This window comes from Musca domestica, unplaced genomic scaffold (genome assembly GCF_030504385.1).
Source record: "Musca domestica strain aabys unplaced genomic scaffold, Musca_domestica.polishedcontigs.V.1.1 5, whole genome shotgun sequence".
NCBI classification, from domain to species: domain Eukaryota; kingdom Metazoa; phylum Arthropoda; class Insecta; order Diptera; family Muscidae; genus Musca; species Musca domestica.
Genome location: NW_026712346.1, coordinates 27,230,139 through 27,250,602, shown reverse-complemented (window position 1 = coordinate 27,250,602; position 20,464 = coordinate 27,230,139). Strand labels below are relative to the sequence as shown.

The window sequence follows — 20,464 nt, the reverse complement described above, 5'->3', positions numbered from 1 at the left end:
GAAAGTCTCTCAAACGAGAGAACTGTCCTGGCAGGAGTACCCCAGGGTTCCCTTTTGGGCCCGATCCTTTATAATATTTTTGTCAGTGATATGCCTGAACCCCCCACAGGCGGTTTGCAACTCCTATATGCCGATGACGTCATCTTGGCAATGTCTGGGCCGAGGGCTAGTACACTTACATCCCGAATTAACATGCATCTTGAGGAACTACATAGATACTTCTCTAAGTGGGGCCTCAAGCTGAATGTGGGCAAATGTACAGCCGTCGTTTTTAAAGGAAAGTCTAGAGTAGTGTATCCTAACTTTAGATCCTTTAAACCAGTCCTAACAATAGCAGGAGGAACCATACCTGTGTGTGACAGGTTAAAGTACCTGGGTGTAATGTTCGATGAAAAATTAGAATTTATTAGGCATGTAGATTTTATCTTAGAAAGGGCTAAAAAAATTTATTTTGGCTATCATGGCATATTACGCCATAGCGGTGGTCTATCAACTCAGGTAAAACTCTTGATTTACAAGCAAATAATTCGTCCAATTATTTCTTATGCATTCCCTGTGTGGTTTCTGATATCTTCCAATCAGATGGACAGATTGAGAAGATGGGAAAGATCCATCTTAACCTATTGCCTGGGACTAAGAACCACGTGCAGGAGCGATGGATCAGTCAGATCGCCTTCATGTAGGGTAACGTACGATACAGCAAATATTGAAAGAATTGATCGTTTTCTCGTAAGAGGTGCATTAAATTTCCTGGAGACAGCACAGAATGTGCCAAATGAACTGGTCACAGGATCCCTGCAATACCAATTCGACTCAAGTTCCTTAAGAACAAGGAAACATCTGCCACCTGTTGCGCTTTCTAAACTAGGGGACGAAGATCTCCTCTTTAATAATGAGGGAAAACTCGTCTTTTACCACAGAAGGTACAGCACCATGGACATCAACAACACTGTCTACATCACCACGCAGTGATTGTTTACCGTATTGTACATATTTGTAAATAGTAGGTTAAGTTTTGTTTTAGTTTAGTTTTAGTTCTTAGTAGTAATCTCTAGTTTTAAGATACATATATATATATATATATATATATACTTTGCCCTTTTTATTTATTTTTTTTTTTTTGGAGGCTTAAAAATGCATCATTCAAATTATTGAATTAAATGTTCTATTAAGTTTTTCGCTCGCGGTAATCCGCAGCATAAACTAATAATACTTATTTTTAAGAAGTTAGCGCAAAGCCACATGTTTAGTTATAGTACTTTATCAGTAAGTCATTCTGTTTATCTTTAAGTTTCTCTCAATAAAAAATGGCTATGTTAAAAGCGAAAAAATGCGATGGCAACGTTATTACAGTGTTAACAGTGTTTGTGTGCATATCTCTAATGAAGTGAAAAATGGCTCGTACTAAGCAAACTGCCCGTAAATCGACCGGTGGAAAGGCTCCCCTTAAACAACTAGCCACCAAAGCTGCCCGTAAGAGTGCCCCAGCCACCGGCGGTGTTAAGAAGCCTCATCGTTTCCGTCCTGCCTACACCGAAGCCTACTTGGTTGGTCTTTTCGAAGATACTAACTTGTGCGCCATCCATGCTAAGCGTGTCGCCATCATGCCTAAGGATATCCAATTGGCCAGACCTATTCGTGGAGAACGTGCTTAAATTCTTGACGTTAAAAAAGAGATATTTTTTTACTCAATCTACAATTTTTAGTATTTTTTTGAAATAAATAAAAAGAATTTAGGGCTTTGATTATTTTTGAAAATTTTTAAAATAAAGAAGTATTTTTTTGATGTTGGTTTTTTTTCCTTGATTATTTTTCGTCACTTTATTTTTTTATTTTATTTTGATCGAATATTTTATTTATTTTTTTTAATTTTATTTGAATTTTTTGAATTATCCATTTTGATATTTTCCTTTAATTTGCAAAATTATTATCATTTTTGTACTCCCTCTTCGAAAAAAATTTTATGACTCATAAAAACAACCACCACATATATTTTTCTAACGGGATTTCTTTGTCCATTTTGTTTTATTTTATGCCCCTTAGATCATTTTTTTTCTGTTGTGGACTATTCAATTTAGTGGGAAAAAATTCTCTGCCTTTAATTTATACGAATTATTTCATGTGAATTTTAAAAATTTCCAGCTAAATTTTTGCCCCTCCTATTTAATTTTTTTTCAGGAATGATGTATGAAATATGTTTTATTCCTTTTCAGCAAAATTTTTAAATGTTTTAAAAGCATTTTAAGAGATTTGTTTATGAATTTTCTCCGTATGGAATCACACAATTATTTTTGTCCGATGTATTTAGAGAAATTGGTCATAATTTATTATTTTCAAAAATCGAAGAAGAAAATAATTGATTTGTTGAGAATTTTGATGTAAAATATAATTTAAAGTATTATAAAAAGAAATGCCAATAATATCTGCCCTCAAAGTTGATCGAAAAACAATTTTGTAAAACGCAATTAATTTCATGACATTTCCAAGTGTACTAGGTGATATTTGCCTGTAAAGAGGAATTTCTTTTTGGGAATATTTTTTCATAAAATTAACAAAAATTTGACAAAATAACGTAGAAAATGGCTTCTAATACTATTTTTAAACAATTTTAGAACAAATTATGTTAAATTTCATTAAAAATATTGCAAAATGAAAATACATAACCGTTTGTCACTGAATGCCTGTACATTGGTAGTATGAAGTATTCTGGGGATTTTGTAACTTTTCCCCGTAAATTATGACTTTTTGTGAATAATGTTATATTTTGATGTAAATATACAAATTCTGAAATGTTTTTTAAGAAATTTTTATAAAACTTATTAAGATTTGAGCTTTCAAATTTATTTCAAGAAAAACTTTTCTTCATTGAAATTATGCCAACAAGAGGATTTCTGCTGTCATAGACCACATAATAATTTCAATTTTTTCACATAGTAAAATATGAAATTTCATCGATATTTTTCTTTGATCGTAAAGTAAACATATCAGGCTACATTTTCAAAAAGAATTTTCAATTAAATTTTCATGAAAAATTCGATTTTTTTAAATTTTAGTTGGAAATTTGTGATTACATTTTTATAATTTGCCAAGTTAAACGTTTATAATTCACAAACGGCAAGTGATAATTACACCAAACTTTCTTTAAAACATAGCCAAAGGTATAAAACATTTTTAGTGAAAATTATCAAAGCTTCTTCAGGAAAATTTAATTTCTCCGAAAACTTTTGTAAAAAATTAAACACGCTTCCACACAATCTTTCCAAAAATTTACCAATTGACTACTATGCACATCTCATCTTTTCGATGTACCTACACTTTAGCTCGCTGCTAACAAAAATAATAGTACACATAAATTTGTGAGTGTATTTGTGTTAACAGTGAAATATAAACCAAACAGTGAATAACCATGCCTGACGCCGCCGTTGTTGAAGCCACCGCCTCCCCAGTTGCCGCTGTTGAGAAAAAATGCACCAAAAAAAGCCGCTGCCAAAGCAAAGAAGCCATCAGCTGCCCCTACCCACCCTCCAACCCGGCAAATGGTTGATGCCGCCATCAAGACCCTGAAGGAACGTGGAGGTTCATCATTGCCCGCCATCAAGAAATACTTGGCCAGCACCTACAAAGTAGATGCCCAAAAATTGGCCCCCTTCATCAAGAAGTACTTGAAAGGTGCCGTTGCCAGTGGAAAATTGATCCAAACTAAAGGTAAGGGTGCTTCTGGTTCATTCAAATTGTCTGCTTCGGCCTCCAAGAAACCCAAAGCCAAGACTGCCGAAAAGAAGAAGAAGGCCCCAGCCGCTGGTGACAAAAAGAAGAAGGCTGCCGCCCCTAAAAATGCCGCTGGTGAGAAGAAGGCAGCTGCCAAAAAACCCTCTGCCGCCAAGAAGACCGCTGAAAAGAAGAAGGCCGACAAAACAAATGCAAAGGCTGCCAAGAAAACCGGTACAGTTAAAGTTAAACCAGCAAAGACCGCCGCCAAAGCATCTGCCACTAAACCAAAGGCACCCAAGGCAAAAACTGCAGCTGCTAAGCCCAAAAAGGCCGCAGCAGCAAAGAAGCCAGCTACTAAGAAAGCCGCCGCCAAGAAGTAATTTTTCCCAGAAAGATTACTTTTTCCACAATATTTTCGATATTCGAAAACATGCTATCTAACAGCCCTTTTCAGGGCTACAAATTAAATTAAAAAAGAGAAAAATATTTATTTTCAACAGTTGTCGTATATATTTGTTACCTAAATAAATAAGTAAATTTGTACACGTGTTTAATTTTGGGAAAAAAATTACTTTCGCTAATTACTGTTCTTATTAGGTAATTTTATTGAGCCAATATAATGGTGGACGCCACTGGATTATTTTTTAACCCAGGTCATAAAAGATAATAAAATATTTAAAATTTTTCCTAATTACCCACAGGTCATAATTCTCGAAAATCCCCATAATTTGGTCATTTTTATAATTTCTACTTAATTTTAAAAATTTTGATATTTTCGTATTCTCTGTTTAATTTCACAAATTTCATCTAAAAATGACATTTTGGCAAAATATTTACATTTACCATCAATATATTTTTTCCTTTGAAAATTTCTGCCTCAGCCTTATATTTCGTTGCTTTGCCGTTGTGCTGTAACAAAATGCTCACACATACAGGATGCCCATTCGATGTTGATCAACGACGGCAAGGCAAATCACCACTAACACACGCACACATATACGACGAAGATGGCTGTTATAGCATATCGCACAAGCAAGCATAGAACCCAAGCAAACATGCAAAGGCTAAACAGAGGTACATATGCGAGTTAGCTAAATGCATGGAAAAAATCATTGTATAGAGAAAAATATATTTGTTATGGAATTTTATTCGTTTATTACTAAATAATGATAAATTGTAGCTTCAACAAAATATGATCTCTTTTGAAATGTTTTTTGTGGCCCTGAAAAGGGCCTTTTAAGGTAGTATTTCGACGCAAAATGAAAAATATCAAGACATTTACTTGGAGCTGGTGTATTTAGTAACAGCCTTGGTACCTTCACTGACGGCGTGCTTAGCCAATTCACCGGGCAACAATAGACGGACGGCGGTCTGGATTTCCCGACTGGTGATGGTCGAGCGCTTGTTGTAGTGGGCCAAACGAGAGGCTTCGGCGGCAATACGTTCGAAGATATCGTTGACGAAACTGTTCATCATGCTCATGGCCTTGGAGGAGATACCGGTCCTTTACCACTGGTTTTAGGAGGCATTTTCACTTATTATTTTTTTTTTGAATCACACAAACACTTTTAACACTGTTCACAAATGATAACCAAAACGGTTTCAGTTTCAGTTTTAGCCTATGACCGTTTTATTAATTCAAAAACTTACTACTAACATAGGTAAAATGGCTTAAACTTAGCTATACGATAAATAAACATGCATTTGTACAACGCCTACTTTACATTAACTAAAAGTGCCACAACATGTTTGTGTACACAACTTGCTACATTAAGCCTTAAGGCTACTACTTAAATTATGCCCCGAAAAGTAGAATCATACAAAAAAAGGGCTGAGGGAAACTTACGAACTAGATAATAAAAATTAAAATTAAATATTTACAATACGCTTATAACTAATTAAACTAACTTAATCTAACTTAAGTGAGCTGGGCAGTGTTATACACCAGTTTACTCCAAACCGGGTCTAAAAATCTCCTATGAAAGAATAGAAGACCCTCATCCCCAAAGAGCAGGCCCAGCTCGTTCAGCCTGGCAAGGGCCGCAGGAGGCAAATGCTTCCGAGCTCGAAGCTGGTCCGCATCCTCAAAGCACCTAATCATTCCCTCAACGATGCTATTATCTAAAAACTGGCATTTGTCTAAAAATGCTAGTCCAGTCTTCATCATGAAGACATTTATCCTGTCTATTTTCGCCCTATCGTAGATCGCCCTACAGGAATAGGGTCTATAGGAGCCATCTGCCCTAAGGATGGGGCCCAGCCTTTCCATCTGGTGAGACGAAATGTCAAACCAGACGGGGAAGGCGTAGGCGACGATAGGTCTGATCACCTGCCGGTAGATCAGAAGCCTAACATCGTGGGAAAGACCACCCCTCATACCTAAGATTCGACTATATCCGAAATATAGACCCTTAGCCCTAGCCAAGTCGAACCTCTCATGAAATACTACCCCTAAGTATTTCATCTTGTCTGAAACAGGAACCTGCTCCGAACCTATTTTCAGAACCGGCTGAAACCTCCTAAAATTAGGGTAAACTATGCCTGGCCGACCGAGGAAGGCCGTAGCACAATATTTCCCTACATTCAACTTTAGGCGCCATGTAACGAAGTACCGATGGAGGGCATCTAGGTACTCGTTAACGCGCCTATTGACCGACGTAGCAAGCGGACCGGAAAAGGCTAATAAGACATCATCGGCATAGGTCAGGAGAAGACCACCAGAGGGGGGAGCCGGGATGTCAGAGGAAAAGATGTTGTACAACATCGGGCCAAGAAGGGAACCTTGAGGAACCCCTGCCAACACAGGGCGGCGACTAGAGAGTCGCTCACCCACCTTAATCCTGAAGAATCGATCCCTAAGGAAGCTAGCGACCATTTTACAGGACTGGCTGTCAAAGCCAAACGACTGGAATTTATACAAAATTCCGTCGTGCCAGACAGAGTCAAAAGCCCTGGCAATATCTAAGGAGACGGCTATAGTTCCGTACTTCCTGTCGAAACCTTTTCCAACAAAGTTGCTGAAAGCCGTTAAGGCATGGGTCGTAGAGAGACCAGACCTAAAACCGAACTGACAATCCCGCAGAATTCTCCTATCTTCTGCGGTTCTTCTAATCTTTGCCAGATTCCAAACGGCGATAGAAGGGAAATAGGCCTGTAGTTGCAACACTGAGAGGGATCAGAACCCCGTTTCAGAATGGGAACCATCTTGGCCTCCTTCCAAGCCGTAGGAAAGTACCCTAAATTCAGACAATGATTAAAGAGAATTGTCAAAAAGGACAGAATTACATTTCCTGCCCTTTTCAAAGCTACATCGGGAATTTGTCCATACCGCAGGCTTTACGGGCTGGTTGGCGTGAAAGCGCGAAACCAACCTTCCTGGGATAGACAAACCCGCCGTCTTCCCAAAGAGAGAAGTTGTCCACAGAGGAGCCATTAGCAGTGAATGAACTGCTAAACGACACAATAGGAGAATGGTCTCTAATCCCTTCCACCGCCAAGTTGACTTGACGCTGAAAAGGATCGTCGATCGAAGCTCCCTCATGTCGAAGCGTTCCCTGCACCTGGTCCGCCAACATCTCTGCCCTAAGTTCATCCGATCTGATCCTAACACCAGAGGAGTCTACAAGGGGACTGACTGGATCTCGAGAGGCAAGGCCAGTCATTCGCTTGACCTTGCCATAGGTCTTGGAATTGACCCTAATTCCCTCGAGAAAGCCTTTATACCTTTCGTTTTCGAATAGGCGAATATTGGCTTCTATAATCTGGTCGAGGTTGCGGATATCGGCCGTGAGGACTAGTCGTTGCTCAGGATCACCAGATCTACGCAACACTCGACAGTCTACGTTCCCTAATAAAGCTTGCGATCCTAGGAGGGAGATTGCCCAGGATAGAAGTTCTTGCCCTATATTTGGGCACTGAAGCGTCTATGGCATCTCGGAAGGCGGAGCCTAAATCCTCAATGCAGCTATCAATATCCGAAATGGATACGTTGCGGTCGGCTGGCAGAGTTACCTCCTCCAAGCCGCTGCGCAAGCGCTGCCTATATCGACGGATATTCATCCGGTCGAAGTTGTGAAACGACCTGACTTCTCCATTTTGTAAGGAGCCTGACTCTATTTCTATGAGAATCGCCCTATGGTCGGATTCAAAGTAGTGGGTCGTTGAGGTCGATCTACCCGCTGTCAGTGCTACGCCTGGCGTATGCAGGAAGAAGTCGATATACGACCCTGCCGTTCCATTGGGCCTAGTGGGCCTATCAGATGGAATGGCTGCTACATCCGGACAATCGAGGAGGAAGGCAGAGATTGCTCTTCCCCTGGTGTCGACCTCTGCACCACCCCATAAGGGATGTTTCGCGTTCAGGTCTCCACCAACTACAAGGTCGCCACTGTCGCGTAAAGCGAGTATGGGGTCCAGATCCAAAATTTGGAAGGGACCAACAGGGCGCTGGTAAACAGAAGCGAAGGCTATGGAGGACCCATCTTCCCTCCAAACCCTAGCGACACAAGATTCTATATCTCCTGAGGAAATGGGGATTTTTTCTGAGCGAAACCTATCTTTTACTAAGACTGCAGTGCCCCCTCTTGGGCCTGTCAGTCTATCCTGCCTATAGATTTTAAATCCTTGGCAGTAAAACTTTTGGCTGGGAGAGAGCCAAGTTTCTGCCAGCAGAATAATGTCCGGCTGATGCTCTAGGACAAAATTCCGCAAGAAGTGCCTCCTAGTTTTAGAAACTATGGAGCTGACGCTTAGAAAAACGCACTTCAACATACCTATTCTAAGGCTATATGGACCATTAGGGCCCACTAAGCTTCCGCGTCTCCCCTTTCTTCGCGGATACGCCTAAAACTGGGACCGAACGACCTAACCTTGGCTAATGTCGATAGGTCTCCGAAGTCCTTGGGCATGCTGCTCATCAGTCCTCCAATGTCTTGGGTGGGTCCGGATGGGCGAGCGGCGGCAGCAGGAGATTTGGGGGTGGTAGATGGCCGGGTGGGTTTCTGGGGCTGTCCAGATTTTCCTCCCGCAACACCAGCATAAGTCAGCTTGGCCTTCTCATCAGCGATGCGGCCAGACCTGGCTTTTTGTTTGGACTCGGCTTCCAGCTTCCTCTGGGTCCGAGTGGCCAAAATTGCCTTCCGTTTCGGGCAGGAAGGGGAACCTGCAGAATGGCCTTCCACTTTGCAGTTGACGCATTTGGGTACTGCGTCCGTCTCCTTGTCCTCTCCAAACGTGGGACACAGGTGGGTCGGATGTCCTTCGCTGCACTTTTCACAGTTGGGGGGCATTCCGCAGTTGTGCTGGTCTTCAATTCCCCGTCGGTCGTATCCATCGTCTGTTGCACAAAGACAACTATGCTGAGCGTGTTGGTGCCGGTGCTCCCGTCTATTTAGCCGCTGTCATGGAATATTTGGCTGCTGAAGTCTTGGAATTGGCTGGCAATGCTGCCCGTGACAACAAGAAGACTCGTATCACTTGCAATTGGCCATCCGTAACGACGAAGAATTTAACAAATTGCTGTCTGGCGTTACCATTGCCCAAGGTGGTGTATTGCCAAACATCCAAGCTGTTCTCTTGCCCAAGAAGACCGAAAAGAAAGCCTAAATTATCTCGAAAGAAGGTATTATGAAATGAAGAAGAAAAAGAATACAGACCATCGTATAATTCCATAGAAAAATCAACCAATCCGTCCTTTTCAGGACGACAAAAAATATTTGAAAAGAGAAAGAAAATTGCGTCAAGCTACATTTGTATGAAAAAATAAAATTCTCAGTAATTTTCTATGAGCCGTTGGCAGAATAACTGTTTTTCGTTGTCAGTTGCATATTTGTGTTGTCGTTGTTGTTGTCTCTTATGATTTCAGGAATAGAGCGCGAGAGAGGAGAGATCGTGGCGTCACCAAATGAGTATGTATAGCATGAAGAAGATGCATGTGGCAGTTGGTGGTGGCTTTGTAGTAATTTTATGTGAAAAAATCGTACCCCGGCGCATTCTTGGGGAATGCAAGGGAATTTTGGCGGCAAGGTAGTGTTTTGGTGGAAATAAATCGACGCATACATGAAAATAAAACCGCATTGTGGTGCTATGAAAAATTTTAAACACAAAAAATAGAATAAAAGTAACATAATGAAATGAAAATTAATGAAAATAATTACAATGAAAAAAAAAGAAATCTAATGAAAAATTAAATAGAAATTAATTGAAAATTAAACTGGAAAATTTAACATAAATAAAATAAAATCCATTTAATGAAGAATTTTTAAATAAAATTCAGTGATATTAATTTTCGATACAATTTTAAAGGAAATTATTAGTGAATCATTCACAAATTTGAAATGAAATTTTTGAAGATAATATGAATCAACGATCTATTTAATAAAAATATTCAACAATTTCAAATTAAATTTTGAGAAAACATTCAACAATGTTTAAAAAAGTCCAAATGAAATTCCTTTGCTACCATAGCTTGGTTGTTCTTTAGTAATATTGACTAAACAGCACCAATACATACATAAAGCGACGCTATGTTATACTCATATTATACGAAAAGGAAGAAGAAGAACAACTGAATGTGTTTAGCGATGTGAGTTGCCGACGGCATGTTTATGATCGGGAATAAAATACGAGACATCGGTAAAACAAGGTTTTCGGTGAAAATATTCTGGAGAAAATTGAAAGGAGTAAGTATTTATATTTTTTCTTTATTTGATTTTTAGACATTTTTCACGAATTGTGAGAAAAAAGTACGAGAAAGCTGAAGAAGAAAAATATTAGAAATTTTGACATAAAATTCCTATATTTCTAAGGTAAGTGTTTATTTTTTATTTATTTTAATTAAAAAAAAATAGTTTTCAACAAGAAAGTATCTCTTTTTTGATATATTTTGTGGTCCTGAAAAGGACCGATTGTTTTGTTGTAAAAAAGATTTCTCCAAATTGCGTCAAGAGTTTGTTTAACCGCCGAAACCGTACAAGGTACGGCCTTGTCTCTTCAAAGCATATACGACATCCATAACGGTGACGGTTTTACGCTTAGCATGTTCGGTGTAGGTGACAGCATCACGAATAACGTTTTCCAAAAACACCTTCAGAACACCACGAGTTTCTTCGTAAATCAGGCCAGAGATACGTTTTACACCGCCACGACGAGCCAAACGTCTAATAGCTGGCTTGGTAATACCTTGGATGTTATCACGGAGCACTTTCCTGTGACGTTTAGCGCCACCTTTTCCCAAGCCTTTACCACCTTTACCACGACCAGTCATTTTTTCACTTTAGTTTATTTCACTTATCACTTCACGAACAGTTTGAGCACTAATGTTTTTTTCCGGTTTCATTTTCAGTTTCAATTTATTACATCAGTATCCTTAAACGGTTTTAAATACCTTACGGCTAACAATATTTCCTTATATTATTTATTTTTCTAAGTTTATCTATATAATACTTAACTAAGGCTACAGCGAAGCTGTAGCCTTTCTCTATACTATTTTGATTACAAATATACTTATAATTACTCTTATAATTATACGGTCTCCTAAAAAAAATGATGTTTTTAAAAAACTGGAGTCCCTAACTTTTTATTATTTTAATTTCTTATATCTAATTACATCTATAATTAAAACTAATTATTATCTAATGTTAATTCTACTTAACCTACTTAATCTACTATTTACACTATATACAAGGATGCTACACCGGCTATTGCGATACCTGATAGACGGGGTTTTCTAACGCGAGCGTCCCAAACCTACGATGATAGAAGAGGAGATGGTCTTCTCTGTAGAGAAGACCCTCTTCATTCATCGTTAGTAAACTGCTCGGTGACCTATAATTGGCCCGAGCTAGCCTGTCCATGTCTGTTTCATGTTCAAGGCTTTCTCTTACTAACCTGTTATCGACTGATGCGGCTCTGTCTAGGCACTTTAGAGCGCTAGCCATAAGAAATTTATCTATACGGCTAAAGTCGATTGATTTGTAAATTATCCTGTTGGGAGGTATACGCCAGGTTCCATCTTCACCCTGGGTTCGCCTTAAGCCTAAACAGGACCTTAAAATTCGCCTTTCCCAAACGCGGAGTCTTTCCATTTGGCTGGAAGATATTCCAAACCAAATAGGAAAGGCATATGCAATGAGAGGCCTTATTATTTGTTTGTAGATAAGTAATCTAACATTAACAGTCAGCCCTCCAGTCGTACTTATGGCGCGCTGGTAGGCCCAGTATACAATTTTGACTTTTCTAAGAGTGTAGTCAATGTGCCTAACAAACTCGAAGTTGCTATGCAAAATAACGCCCAGATATTTGATCTGGTCTGAATTGCGAATTTGTTGCCTTCCAATCGCAAGATTTGGCTCATACTGCCTGGCGCTGCGGTCTAAGTATTTTTTCTTGCCCTTGAAGGTAATCGCTTCACATTTGTCTACGTTTAAGCGCATTTTCCAGGTATGGAAATATTCGGAGAGCTGCTCCAAATATGCGTTTAAACGTGAGTTAGTGTTCCCCGCATGTGCTCCGGCCGCAGCGATGAAGATATCACTAGTAAAAATTTTGAAAAGGACAGGGCCAAGGAGAGACCATTGTGGTACCCCGGCATTTACAGCCTTTTCTGAAGAAAGGTTCTCATCAACTTTAACTCTAAAACTACGATTTGCTAGGAAACTAGTCACTAGTCTACATATATTAAAATCGAAGCCTAGCCTTCTCTTTTTATATATGATGGCGTTTTGCCAAATATTATCAAATGCTTTGGCAAAATCTAAACTAACCGCGATTGTGATCTGCCGGTTATTTAGTGCCTTAGCCAAAACGGCCCCTAAGACCATGAGGGCTTGTGATGTTGAATGGCCTCGCCTGAAGCCAAATTGGCTGTCAGGTATAATTTCTTTATCTTCCAGGATTTCTTTAATCTCCGAAAGTATAAAATATTCAAAAAGCTTCCCAAGAGCTGGGAGTAGGCTAATTGGTCTATAGTTATTGCAATGTGTTGGGTCCTTACCAGGTTTCAGGATGGGTATTGTTATCGCCCTTTTCCATGAAACCGGAAAATAGCCCAAGTTTATGCAATGGTTAAAGATTATCGAAATATGTTTCCAAGCAGTGCTATCGGTCCCCCTTAACACGATGTCAGGGATTCCATCCGGCCCTGCGGATTTTCGATTTGATCTTGTTTTTAACTCTGCCCCAATATTTGGTGCTTTGAGGAATTTATATTGTCGCCATATATTGTCCTCACTTATTATAGATCCATCTGCAATTAGGTTATCTGCAAATGTCACCAAAGGGGACGTATCATTATACATTGATATTTCATTTCTAACAGTATTACTGAAAGAAGAAGTATCGTCGGCATCAGAGTGTCCTTGGACGACGTCTGCTAACATGTCAGCCTTTTGGCTAGACACGACTGCCGAAACCCCATCGTTGCCGATGAGGTCTGGGATTTTGGCATAGCGACTAATACCCGCTGCAGCCTTAACCCTACCGTACATACGATCGTTCACCTGGATTTCGCTGAGGTATCGCACCCATTGAACTGACTCGTATTCCGCAATCGCACCTTGGATAATTCTATCGGCGTTGCGAATTTCCGCCCTTAGAGTTGAAGGGTTTCCTGTACGATGTAATCTTCTCCGTAGAACTTTCTTTTGCCTGATTAGGTCTAGTATTTCAGGCGAAAGTCTACGGAGTCCTCTATTCCCAGAATAAACTTTAGGAATAGCAGACTCCATGGCGGATCGGAAAACCTCGCTCGTGGCATCGATGCAGGCATCAATTTCCGAATGAGTAACATTCCGATCTATAGGAAGTTGGCAGATGGGAAGCCTTTCTGCCAATATCCTGTTAAATAGTCTTCCGTCCATTCTTCTATAATCGAAGAAAGTCCGTCTTGGTCTACATTCCGGTTCGTTTCCGTAAACGGTCATTTTTATAGCCCTATGGTCAGAATTACAATCTAAAGTTGCAATTCCTAGCCCACTATTATCATCCACATGGATGCCAGATGAAGCTAAGCAGATGCTAATAAAGGATTGTGATCCAAGAGCAACTCTGGTAGGTCCATCTGTTGGTATTATATTTATATCAGGACAGCTGATTAAAAAATCCAAAACTATCCTCCCTCTTGAACATATTTGGTCATCCCCCCAGCTAGTGTGTCTAGCATTCAGGTCGGCCCCTATTATAATTTCCCCAGAATTAGCTAAGTCTCTTAGAGGCTATTAATATCAAAATTTTCCTGAGGCCTGCAGTACAATGCCACTGCGTACAGTGGTGACCCGCCGGCCCTATAAATTTTAACACAAGTACACTCGATGGGTCCCATGTCGAGTGGTACTCTTTCACTTTTTATGTTATCCCTTACTAGTATAGCGGTACCCCCACCACTAACTCCTCTTCTATACTGTAAGTAGCTAACATACCCACCTATCTCAAATCTGTGGTTTTGAGATAGTTTATGTTCAGCCAACATCATGACCTCCGGCCGATGCTCATCGAGGAATAACCGGAGATAGTGCCTCTTGTGCCTCGATACGACGGAGTTGACGTTGGCAAATATAAATGTAGAAGACCTAACCATGCAATTCCCTGGGCCATGGTCCCCTGCGCATTTGACGCAGCAATACGGCATGCCTCAGTTAGCCGACACATGAAAGTGTCGTTGGCAATTGTGACATTGCGTCAGGCCTTTTTTCTTGTCCTTTCTGATGTGGACATCGCTCGTGAAGAGGCGGCGTATTTTATAAATACGCTGAATATCTGATCCCTTGCCCAGGTGAATCAGGAATTTTGCCCCCCCTAATTTTGTGACACGCTTTATGTCAAGGTTAAGGTTCAGAGCCTTTAGCCCTGCCTCGACATGTGTGGTGTCGTAAGAGTCCGCTAGGCCCTCCAAAACTACGGAGTACGGCGTTTGGCCTTTAGGAGCGTGGGTATAAAAATGTATACCCTCTTTAACGAAAAATGCCTTTACCTTCTCGTGGTCTTCCAACGAGGTAAGGTGAAAGGCGCTAACTTTTCTATTTATCAATTTAATGGTAAATCTGTCGTAACCAAGCAATTTGATCAAATTGTCCGTCACGCCCTTAACATTTACATTACCGACCGGTCGTCGTATGTTTGGTACGGTATTATCGACCGGAACGGCATTATCGACCGGAGCGGTGTTACTGATCATCCGTCGGATGGGTGGCATGGCACTACCGACCGACACTGCATTATCATATGGTACTGCATTATCGGTCGATACTTCCCGACCATTGGTACTGCATTACCGACAATGGGTACTGCATTACCGACCGGGACTGTCGGCACGGCATTACCATACCTGCTATACAGACGGCAAATTTGTAGTAAAATTGCCGACTGCAAGACACTTATATTTCCTCGTGCCGACGGGAAAACGACGACACTTGGAATATATCTCTTCCTAATAAAGAAGTTTGAAACAAATTTCCAAGTTCACTTCACTAGCACTGGTTCACTTTTATTTTTTCACTTTTCACTGTCCGATGTATGTCCGCACACTCCAAGAGCTCAAAGCAGAATGTTTTTTTCCGGTTTCAGTTTCAGTTTTAATTTATTTCATCCATATCATTAAACAATTTTTGAATACCTTACGGCTAACAATATTTCCTTAATCTATACTTAACATAAATCTTATTTTTCTAAGTTTACCTATATAATACTTAACTTAGGCTACGGTGAAGCTGTAGCCTTTATCTATACGATTCTAATACAAATATACTTATAATTATGCTTATAATTATAATGATCTCCTAAAAAAATGATGTACAAAAAACTGGAGTCCCTAACTTTTTAATTTTTAATTTCTTAAAGCTAATTAAATCTATTATTAAAACTACTTATTATCTAATTTACATTATTTACAAGGATGCTACACCGGCTACTGCGATACCTTGTAGACGGGGTTATCTAACGCGAGCGTCCCAAACCTTCGATGATAGAAGAGGAGTTGGTCTTCTCTGTAGAGAAGACCCTCTTCATTCATCGTTAGTAAACTGCTCGGTGGCCTATAATTGGCCCGAGCTAGCCTGTCCATGTTTGTTTCATGTTCAAGGCTTTCTCTTACTAACCTGTTATCGACTGATTCGGCTCTGTCTATCGAAGAAAGTCCGTCTTGGTCTACGTTCCGGTTCGTCCCCGTAAACCGTCATTTTCAGGGCTCTATGGTCAGAATTACAATCTACGGTTGTAATTCCTCGCCCATCATTATCATCTATATGTATACCAGATGTAGCCAAGCAAATATCAATAAAGGTTTGTGAACCCATCTGTGGGTATAATATTTAGATCTGGACAGCTAATTAAAAAATTTAAAACTATCCTCCCTCTGTGACAAGTTGAAACATTCCCCCAGCTAGTATGTCTAGCATTAAGGTCCGCCCCTATAATAACCTCCCCAGATGTAGCTAAGTCCCTAAGAGGTTCTAAGCTATTAATGTCAAAGTTATCGGATGGCCTGCAGTACATAGCCACTGCGTACAGTGGTGACCCGCCGGCCCTAGATATCTTAATACAAGTACACTCGATGGGACCCAAATCAAGTGGTACTCGACTACATTTTACGTTATCCCTTACTAATATAGCAGTGCCCCCACCCCTATGCTCTTTCCTATATTGTAAGTAACTAACGTACCCGCCTATCTCAAATCTGTGGTTTTGAGATAGTTTATGTTCAGCCAACATCATGACCTCCGGCCGATGCTCATCGAGGAATAATCGGAGGTAGTGCCTCTTGTGCCTCGATATTACGGAGTTGATGTTGGCAAATATAAATGTAGTTGACCTAACCATTTATACCTAACATACCTACTAAGGAGGCCATGGCTTTAGCCTGGCTCGCCTTATCCTGACTTTTTAGTTCCTCTGAGAACTGACGAACTTGCATGACTGACGTCAAGAAATCCTTGCCAAAGATTTCGTTGCAAATTTCGTCAAACAGAGTAAACCCGCTGACTACTTGTCCTAAGGACTGTTGTTGTCCCAAAGCAACATTGGTTTTGGGTTGTTGGCCCAAAACAATATTTGCTTTGGGTTGTTGTCCCAAAGGTGTATTGGCTTTAGGTTGTTGGCCCAAAGTCATATTGGCGGCTGGCATCTTTGCCGAAGTAACAGCGGCGAATGATACAGAAGGTTGTATCTTTCCGCTGTTAATAGGGAAACCCTTAGCCGCAGTTTTTGCCGTTTTAGCAGCCTGACCTTCAGCTATTTTAGCCAATAGCTTTAGGAGAGTTGGACAATCGCGCGCATTTGCGGCGTGACCAACACGGTTACAGTTGATGCATTTGAACACGTAGTTCGGCTGCATTGTAACCTTTCCTGTGATGGGGTCAGTCACAGGAACGAGAGTTGGTTTATTTACGCCCTTGGTAATTTTGCACTTTCCTGGGCCATGGTCTCCTGCGCACTTTACGCAGCAATATGGCAAGCCACAATTAACCGACACATGAAAGTGTCTTTGGCAATTGTGACATTGCGTTAGACCTTTCTTTTTGTCCTTTCTAAAGTGGACATCACTAGTAAAAAGGCGACGTATTTTGTAAATACGTTCAATATCTGATCCCTTGCCCAAATGGATCAGAAATTTAGCGCTTCCTAGTTTTGTGACACGCTTTATGTCGATATTTAGGTTCAAAGCTTTGAGACCTGTTTCGACATGATTGGTGTCATACGAGTCCGAAAGGCCCTCCAAAATTACGGAGTACGGTTTTTGGCCTTTAGGTGCATGGGTATAGTAGTGTATAACCTCTTTAGCAAAGTAAGCCTTTACCTTCTCATGGTCTTCCAATGATGTTAGGTGAAAGGCGCTTATTTTCCTATTTACCAATTTAATGGTAAATTTGTCATGCCCCAACAAGCTAATTAAAGCGTCAATAATGCCCTTAACATTAACGTCAAATGTCGATATAGCTGGTATCGACTTACCTGACTTGCCTGGTGTAGCATCCTTTCGAGGTTTGGCGGCTGCTGCTGCTGACGTGGTTGCTACTGCTGCTGCTGCGGTTGCTGCTGCTGGCTCTTCTTTGGTACTGTTGGTTATTTGCACCACTTTCACCTTCCGTTTGGCTGCTTTGGTCGCTTTTCCTACGACCTTGACATCCTTCTTCCCAGGCAGGATGGGCTTGTTGACTGCCTGTGATGGAGCACGGCTTGCTTCCATCGATAAGTTATTTTCTTCTTCGTTTTTTGCCACTGGCGGTGTGCACACAGACTGCACCACTGGCAGTGTGGGCAGTTCTACCTCCATAGCGGTAGTATCCAATTTGCTATGTGAGTTCACCAGAATCTCACATGCATTTATAGAGAATTTCTTCTCATAAGCTGCAATTATTCTTTTGCAGCTGTTGACCTTCAGGAATTCAGCATTGAGCTGCCTGGCGGTCTCCTCTTGCCTGGCCTTAACGGCTGCCAACTCGGCCGATAAGGCTTTGTTGTCCTCCATAATGTTGGACAACAATGCTTCCAACTGGTTGACTTTCGCCTCCAGTTTTAGTGATTCATAAGGAGAATCACCCTCAGTAGAGCCACGTTTCTTTTTGCGTTTCCATTGCTTTTCAACAACGGCGCCATCAGTGGTGGAGTCGTCTGTGGTCTCTCCTATTGCCGCCACAGACAAGGGGCGCGGCTTTGCCCATAGGTACAGCAGTGGCGAGTTGTGGGGGCACTGCATTACCGACCGTTGGAAAATTGTGGTCGGTGAGATTGACGGTGTTACCGACCGAAACTGCATTATCGACAGTTCGGCCGGCGAGATGAACTGTATTACCGACCGGCACTGCATTACCATAAGGTACTGCATAACCGACCGGTACTGCATTACCAACACCCACGGTCATCGGCACTACATTACCGACATGTTGTACTGCATTACCGACCGAGGGTCCCGGCACGGCATTACCATCGGGCACCTCCATGGTGTCCGAACACACCCTTATGTGGGCCAAGTGCCGACGGCAAAATTATTTGCAATTTGCCGACGGAACACACTTGACAATTTCCCGACGGCAAAACACAAATTTTAAAAATGCCGACGGGATTTCACTTTATAACTTGGAGCCTTTATCTCTAAAGTTTGAAACACTCCAAGTTCACTTTATTTTTTTATTTTCACTTTTTCACTTTTTAATCACTAGCACTGGTGGTCCGCACACTCCAAGAGCTCAAAGCAGAATGACCTTTTTTTTTCGGGCGATTCCGCTCGTATTTATACAAAATTTGAGGCTCTCTCCAACCATTTAACGCACAAGTAAAGTATGTACAATTATATGTGTGTGTGTACATTTGCCGTTAGTATTGGATGTTCTCTTTTGTGTGTGCGTGTACATTTGGTATACCGATAGGTAAGAATTCACTAACATATCAACCCCGAAAGTTGATGCTAACAGCACAATTTTCTATAAATACTCGTTTTCGTGGCGATGGCAACGTTATTACAGTGTTAACAGTGTTTGTGTGCATATCTCTAGTGAAGTGAAAAAAATTCAAGTGAAAAATGGCTCGTACTAAGCAAACTGCCCGTAAATCGACCGGTGGAAAGGCTCACCGTAAACAACTAGCTACCAAAGCTGCCCGTAAGAATGCCCCAGCCACCGGCGGTGTTAAGAAGCCTCATCGTTTCCGTCCTGGTACAGTTGCTTTGCGTCAAATCCGTCGTTACCAGAAGAGTACTGGATTGTTGATCCGCAAATTGCCCTTCCAACGTTTGGTTCGCTTAAGATTTCAAAACTGACTTGCGTTTCCAGAGCTCTGCTGTTATGGCTTTGCAAGAAGCCAGCGAAGCCTACTTGGTTGGTCTTTTCGAAGATACTAACTTGTGCGCCATCCATGCTAAGCGTGTCACCATCATGCCTAAGGATATCCAATTGGCCAGACGTATTCGTGGAGAACGTGCTTAAATTCTTGACGTTTTAAAAGCAACAATTTTACAACAAAACAATCGGTCCTTTTCAGGACCACAAATATTTTACAAAAAAGAGATATTTTTTACTCAATCTACAATTTTTAGTATTTTTTTGAAATAAATAAAAAGAATTTAGGGCTTTGATTATTTTTGAAAATTTTTAAAATAAAGAAGTATTTTTTTGATGTTAGTTTTTTTCCTTGATTATTTTTCGTCACTTTATTTTTTTATTTTATTTTGATCAAATATTTTATTTTTTTAATTTTATTTGAATTTTTTGAATTATCCATTTTGATATTTTCCTTTAATTTGCAAAATTATTATCATTTTTGTACTCCCTCTTCGAAAAAAATTCTATGACTCATAAAAACAACCACCACATACATTTTTCTAACGGGATTTCTTTGTCCATTTTGTTTTATTTTATGCCCCTTCGATCATTTTTTTCTGTTGTGGACTATTCAATTTAGTGGGAAAAAATTCTCTGCCTTTAATTTATACGAATTATTTCATGTGAATTTTAAAAATTTCCAGCTAAATTTTTGCCCCTCCTATTTAATTGTTTTCAGGAATGATGTATGAAATATGTTTTATTCCTTTTCAGCAAAATTTTTAAATGTTTTAAAAGCATTTTAAGAGATTTGTTTATGAATTTTCTACGTATGGAATCACAAAATTATTTTTGTCCGATGTATTTAGAGAAATTGGTCATAATTTATTATTTTCAAAAGTCGAAGAAGAAAATAATTGATTTGTTGAGAATTTTGATGTAAAATATAATTTAAAGTATTATAAAAAGAAATGCCAATAACATCTGCCCTCAAAGTTGATCGAAAA

The 20,464-nt window shown here is 40.2% G+C and overlaps 3 protein-coding genes and 2 pseudogenes across 3 annotated transcripts; 4 read left to right on the top strand and 1 right to left on the bottom strand.

The window, feature by feature from the left end:
• The first annotated feature begins 1,335 nt into the window (after nt 1-1,335).
• Nucleotides 1,336-1,655, top strand: LOC131805038 (uncharacterized). Its single transcript, XM_059128267.1, has one exon. The coding sequence runs from the start codon at nt 1,395-1,397 to the stop codon at nt 1,653-1,655; it is 261 nt and encodes an 86-aa protein (XP_058984250.1). The 5' UTR covers nt 1,336-1,394.
• A 1,881-nt stretch (nt 1,656-3,536) lies between these two features.
• On the top strand, nt 3,537-4,091 carry LOC101896031 (histone H1.1-like). Its single transcript, XM_005190179.2, has one exon. The coding sequence runs from the start codon at nt 3,537-3,539 to the stop codon at nt 4,089-4,091; it is 555 nt and encodes a 184-aa protein (XP_005190236.2).
• Nucleotides 4,092-8,775: 4,684 nt separating this feature from the next.
• LOC131805111 (histone H2A, sperm-like) lies at nt 8,776-9,409 on the top strand (annotated as a pseudogene).
• Nucleotides 9,410-10,631: 1,222 nt separating this feature from the next.
• LOC131805037 (histone H4-like) lies at nt 10,632-11,038 on the bottom strand. Its single transcript, XM_059128266.1, has one exon. It carries the CDS (start codon nt 10,973-10,975, stop codon nt 10,664-10,666), a length of 312 nt encoding a protein of 103 aa, XP_058984249.1. The 5' UTR covers nt 10,976-11,038; the 3' UTR covers nt 10,632-10,663.
• Nucleotides 11,039-19,168: 8,130 nt separating this feature from the next.
• On the top strand, nt 19,169-19,686 carry LOC131804997 (histone H3-like; annotated as a pseudogene).
• The last annotated feature ends 778 nt before the right edge of the window (nt 19,687-20,464 follow it).

Excerpts from the sequence above, each read along its gene's own strand:
- LOC131805037 (XM_059128266.1), bottom strand. The coding sequence starts at position 10,975 with ATGACTGGTCGTGGTAAAGGTGGTAAAGGCTTGGGAAAAGGTGGCGCT.
- LOC101896031 (XM_005190179.2), top strand. The coding sequence starts at position 3,537 with ATGGTTGATGCCGCCATCAAGACCCTGAAGGAACGTGGAGGTTCATCA.
- LOC131805038 (XM_059128267.1), top strand. The coding sequence starts at position 1,395 with ATGGCTCGTACTAAGCAAACTGCCCGTAAATCGACCGGTGGAAAGGCT.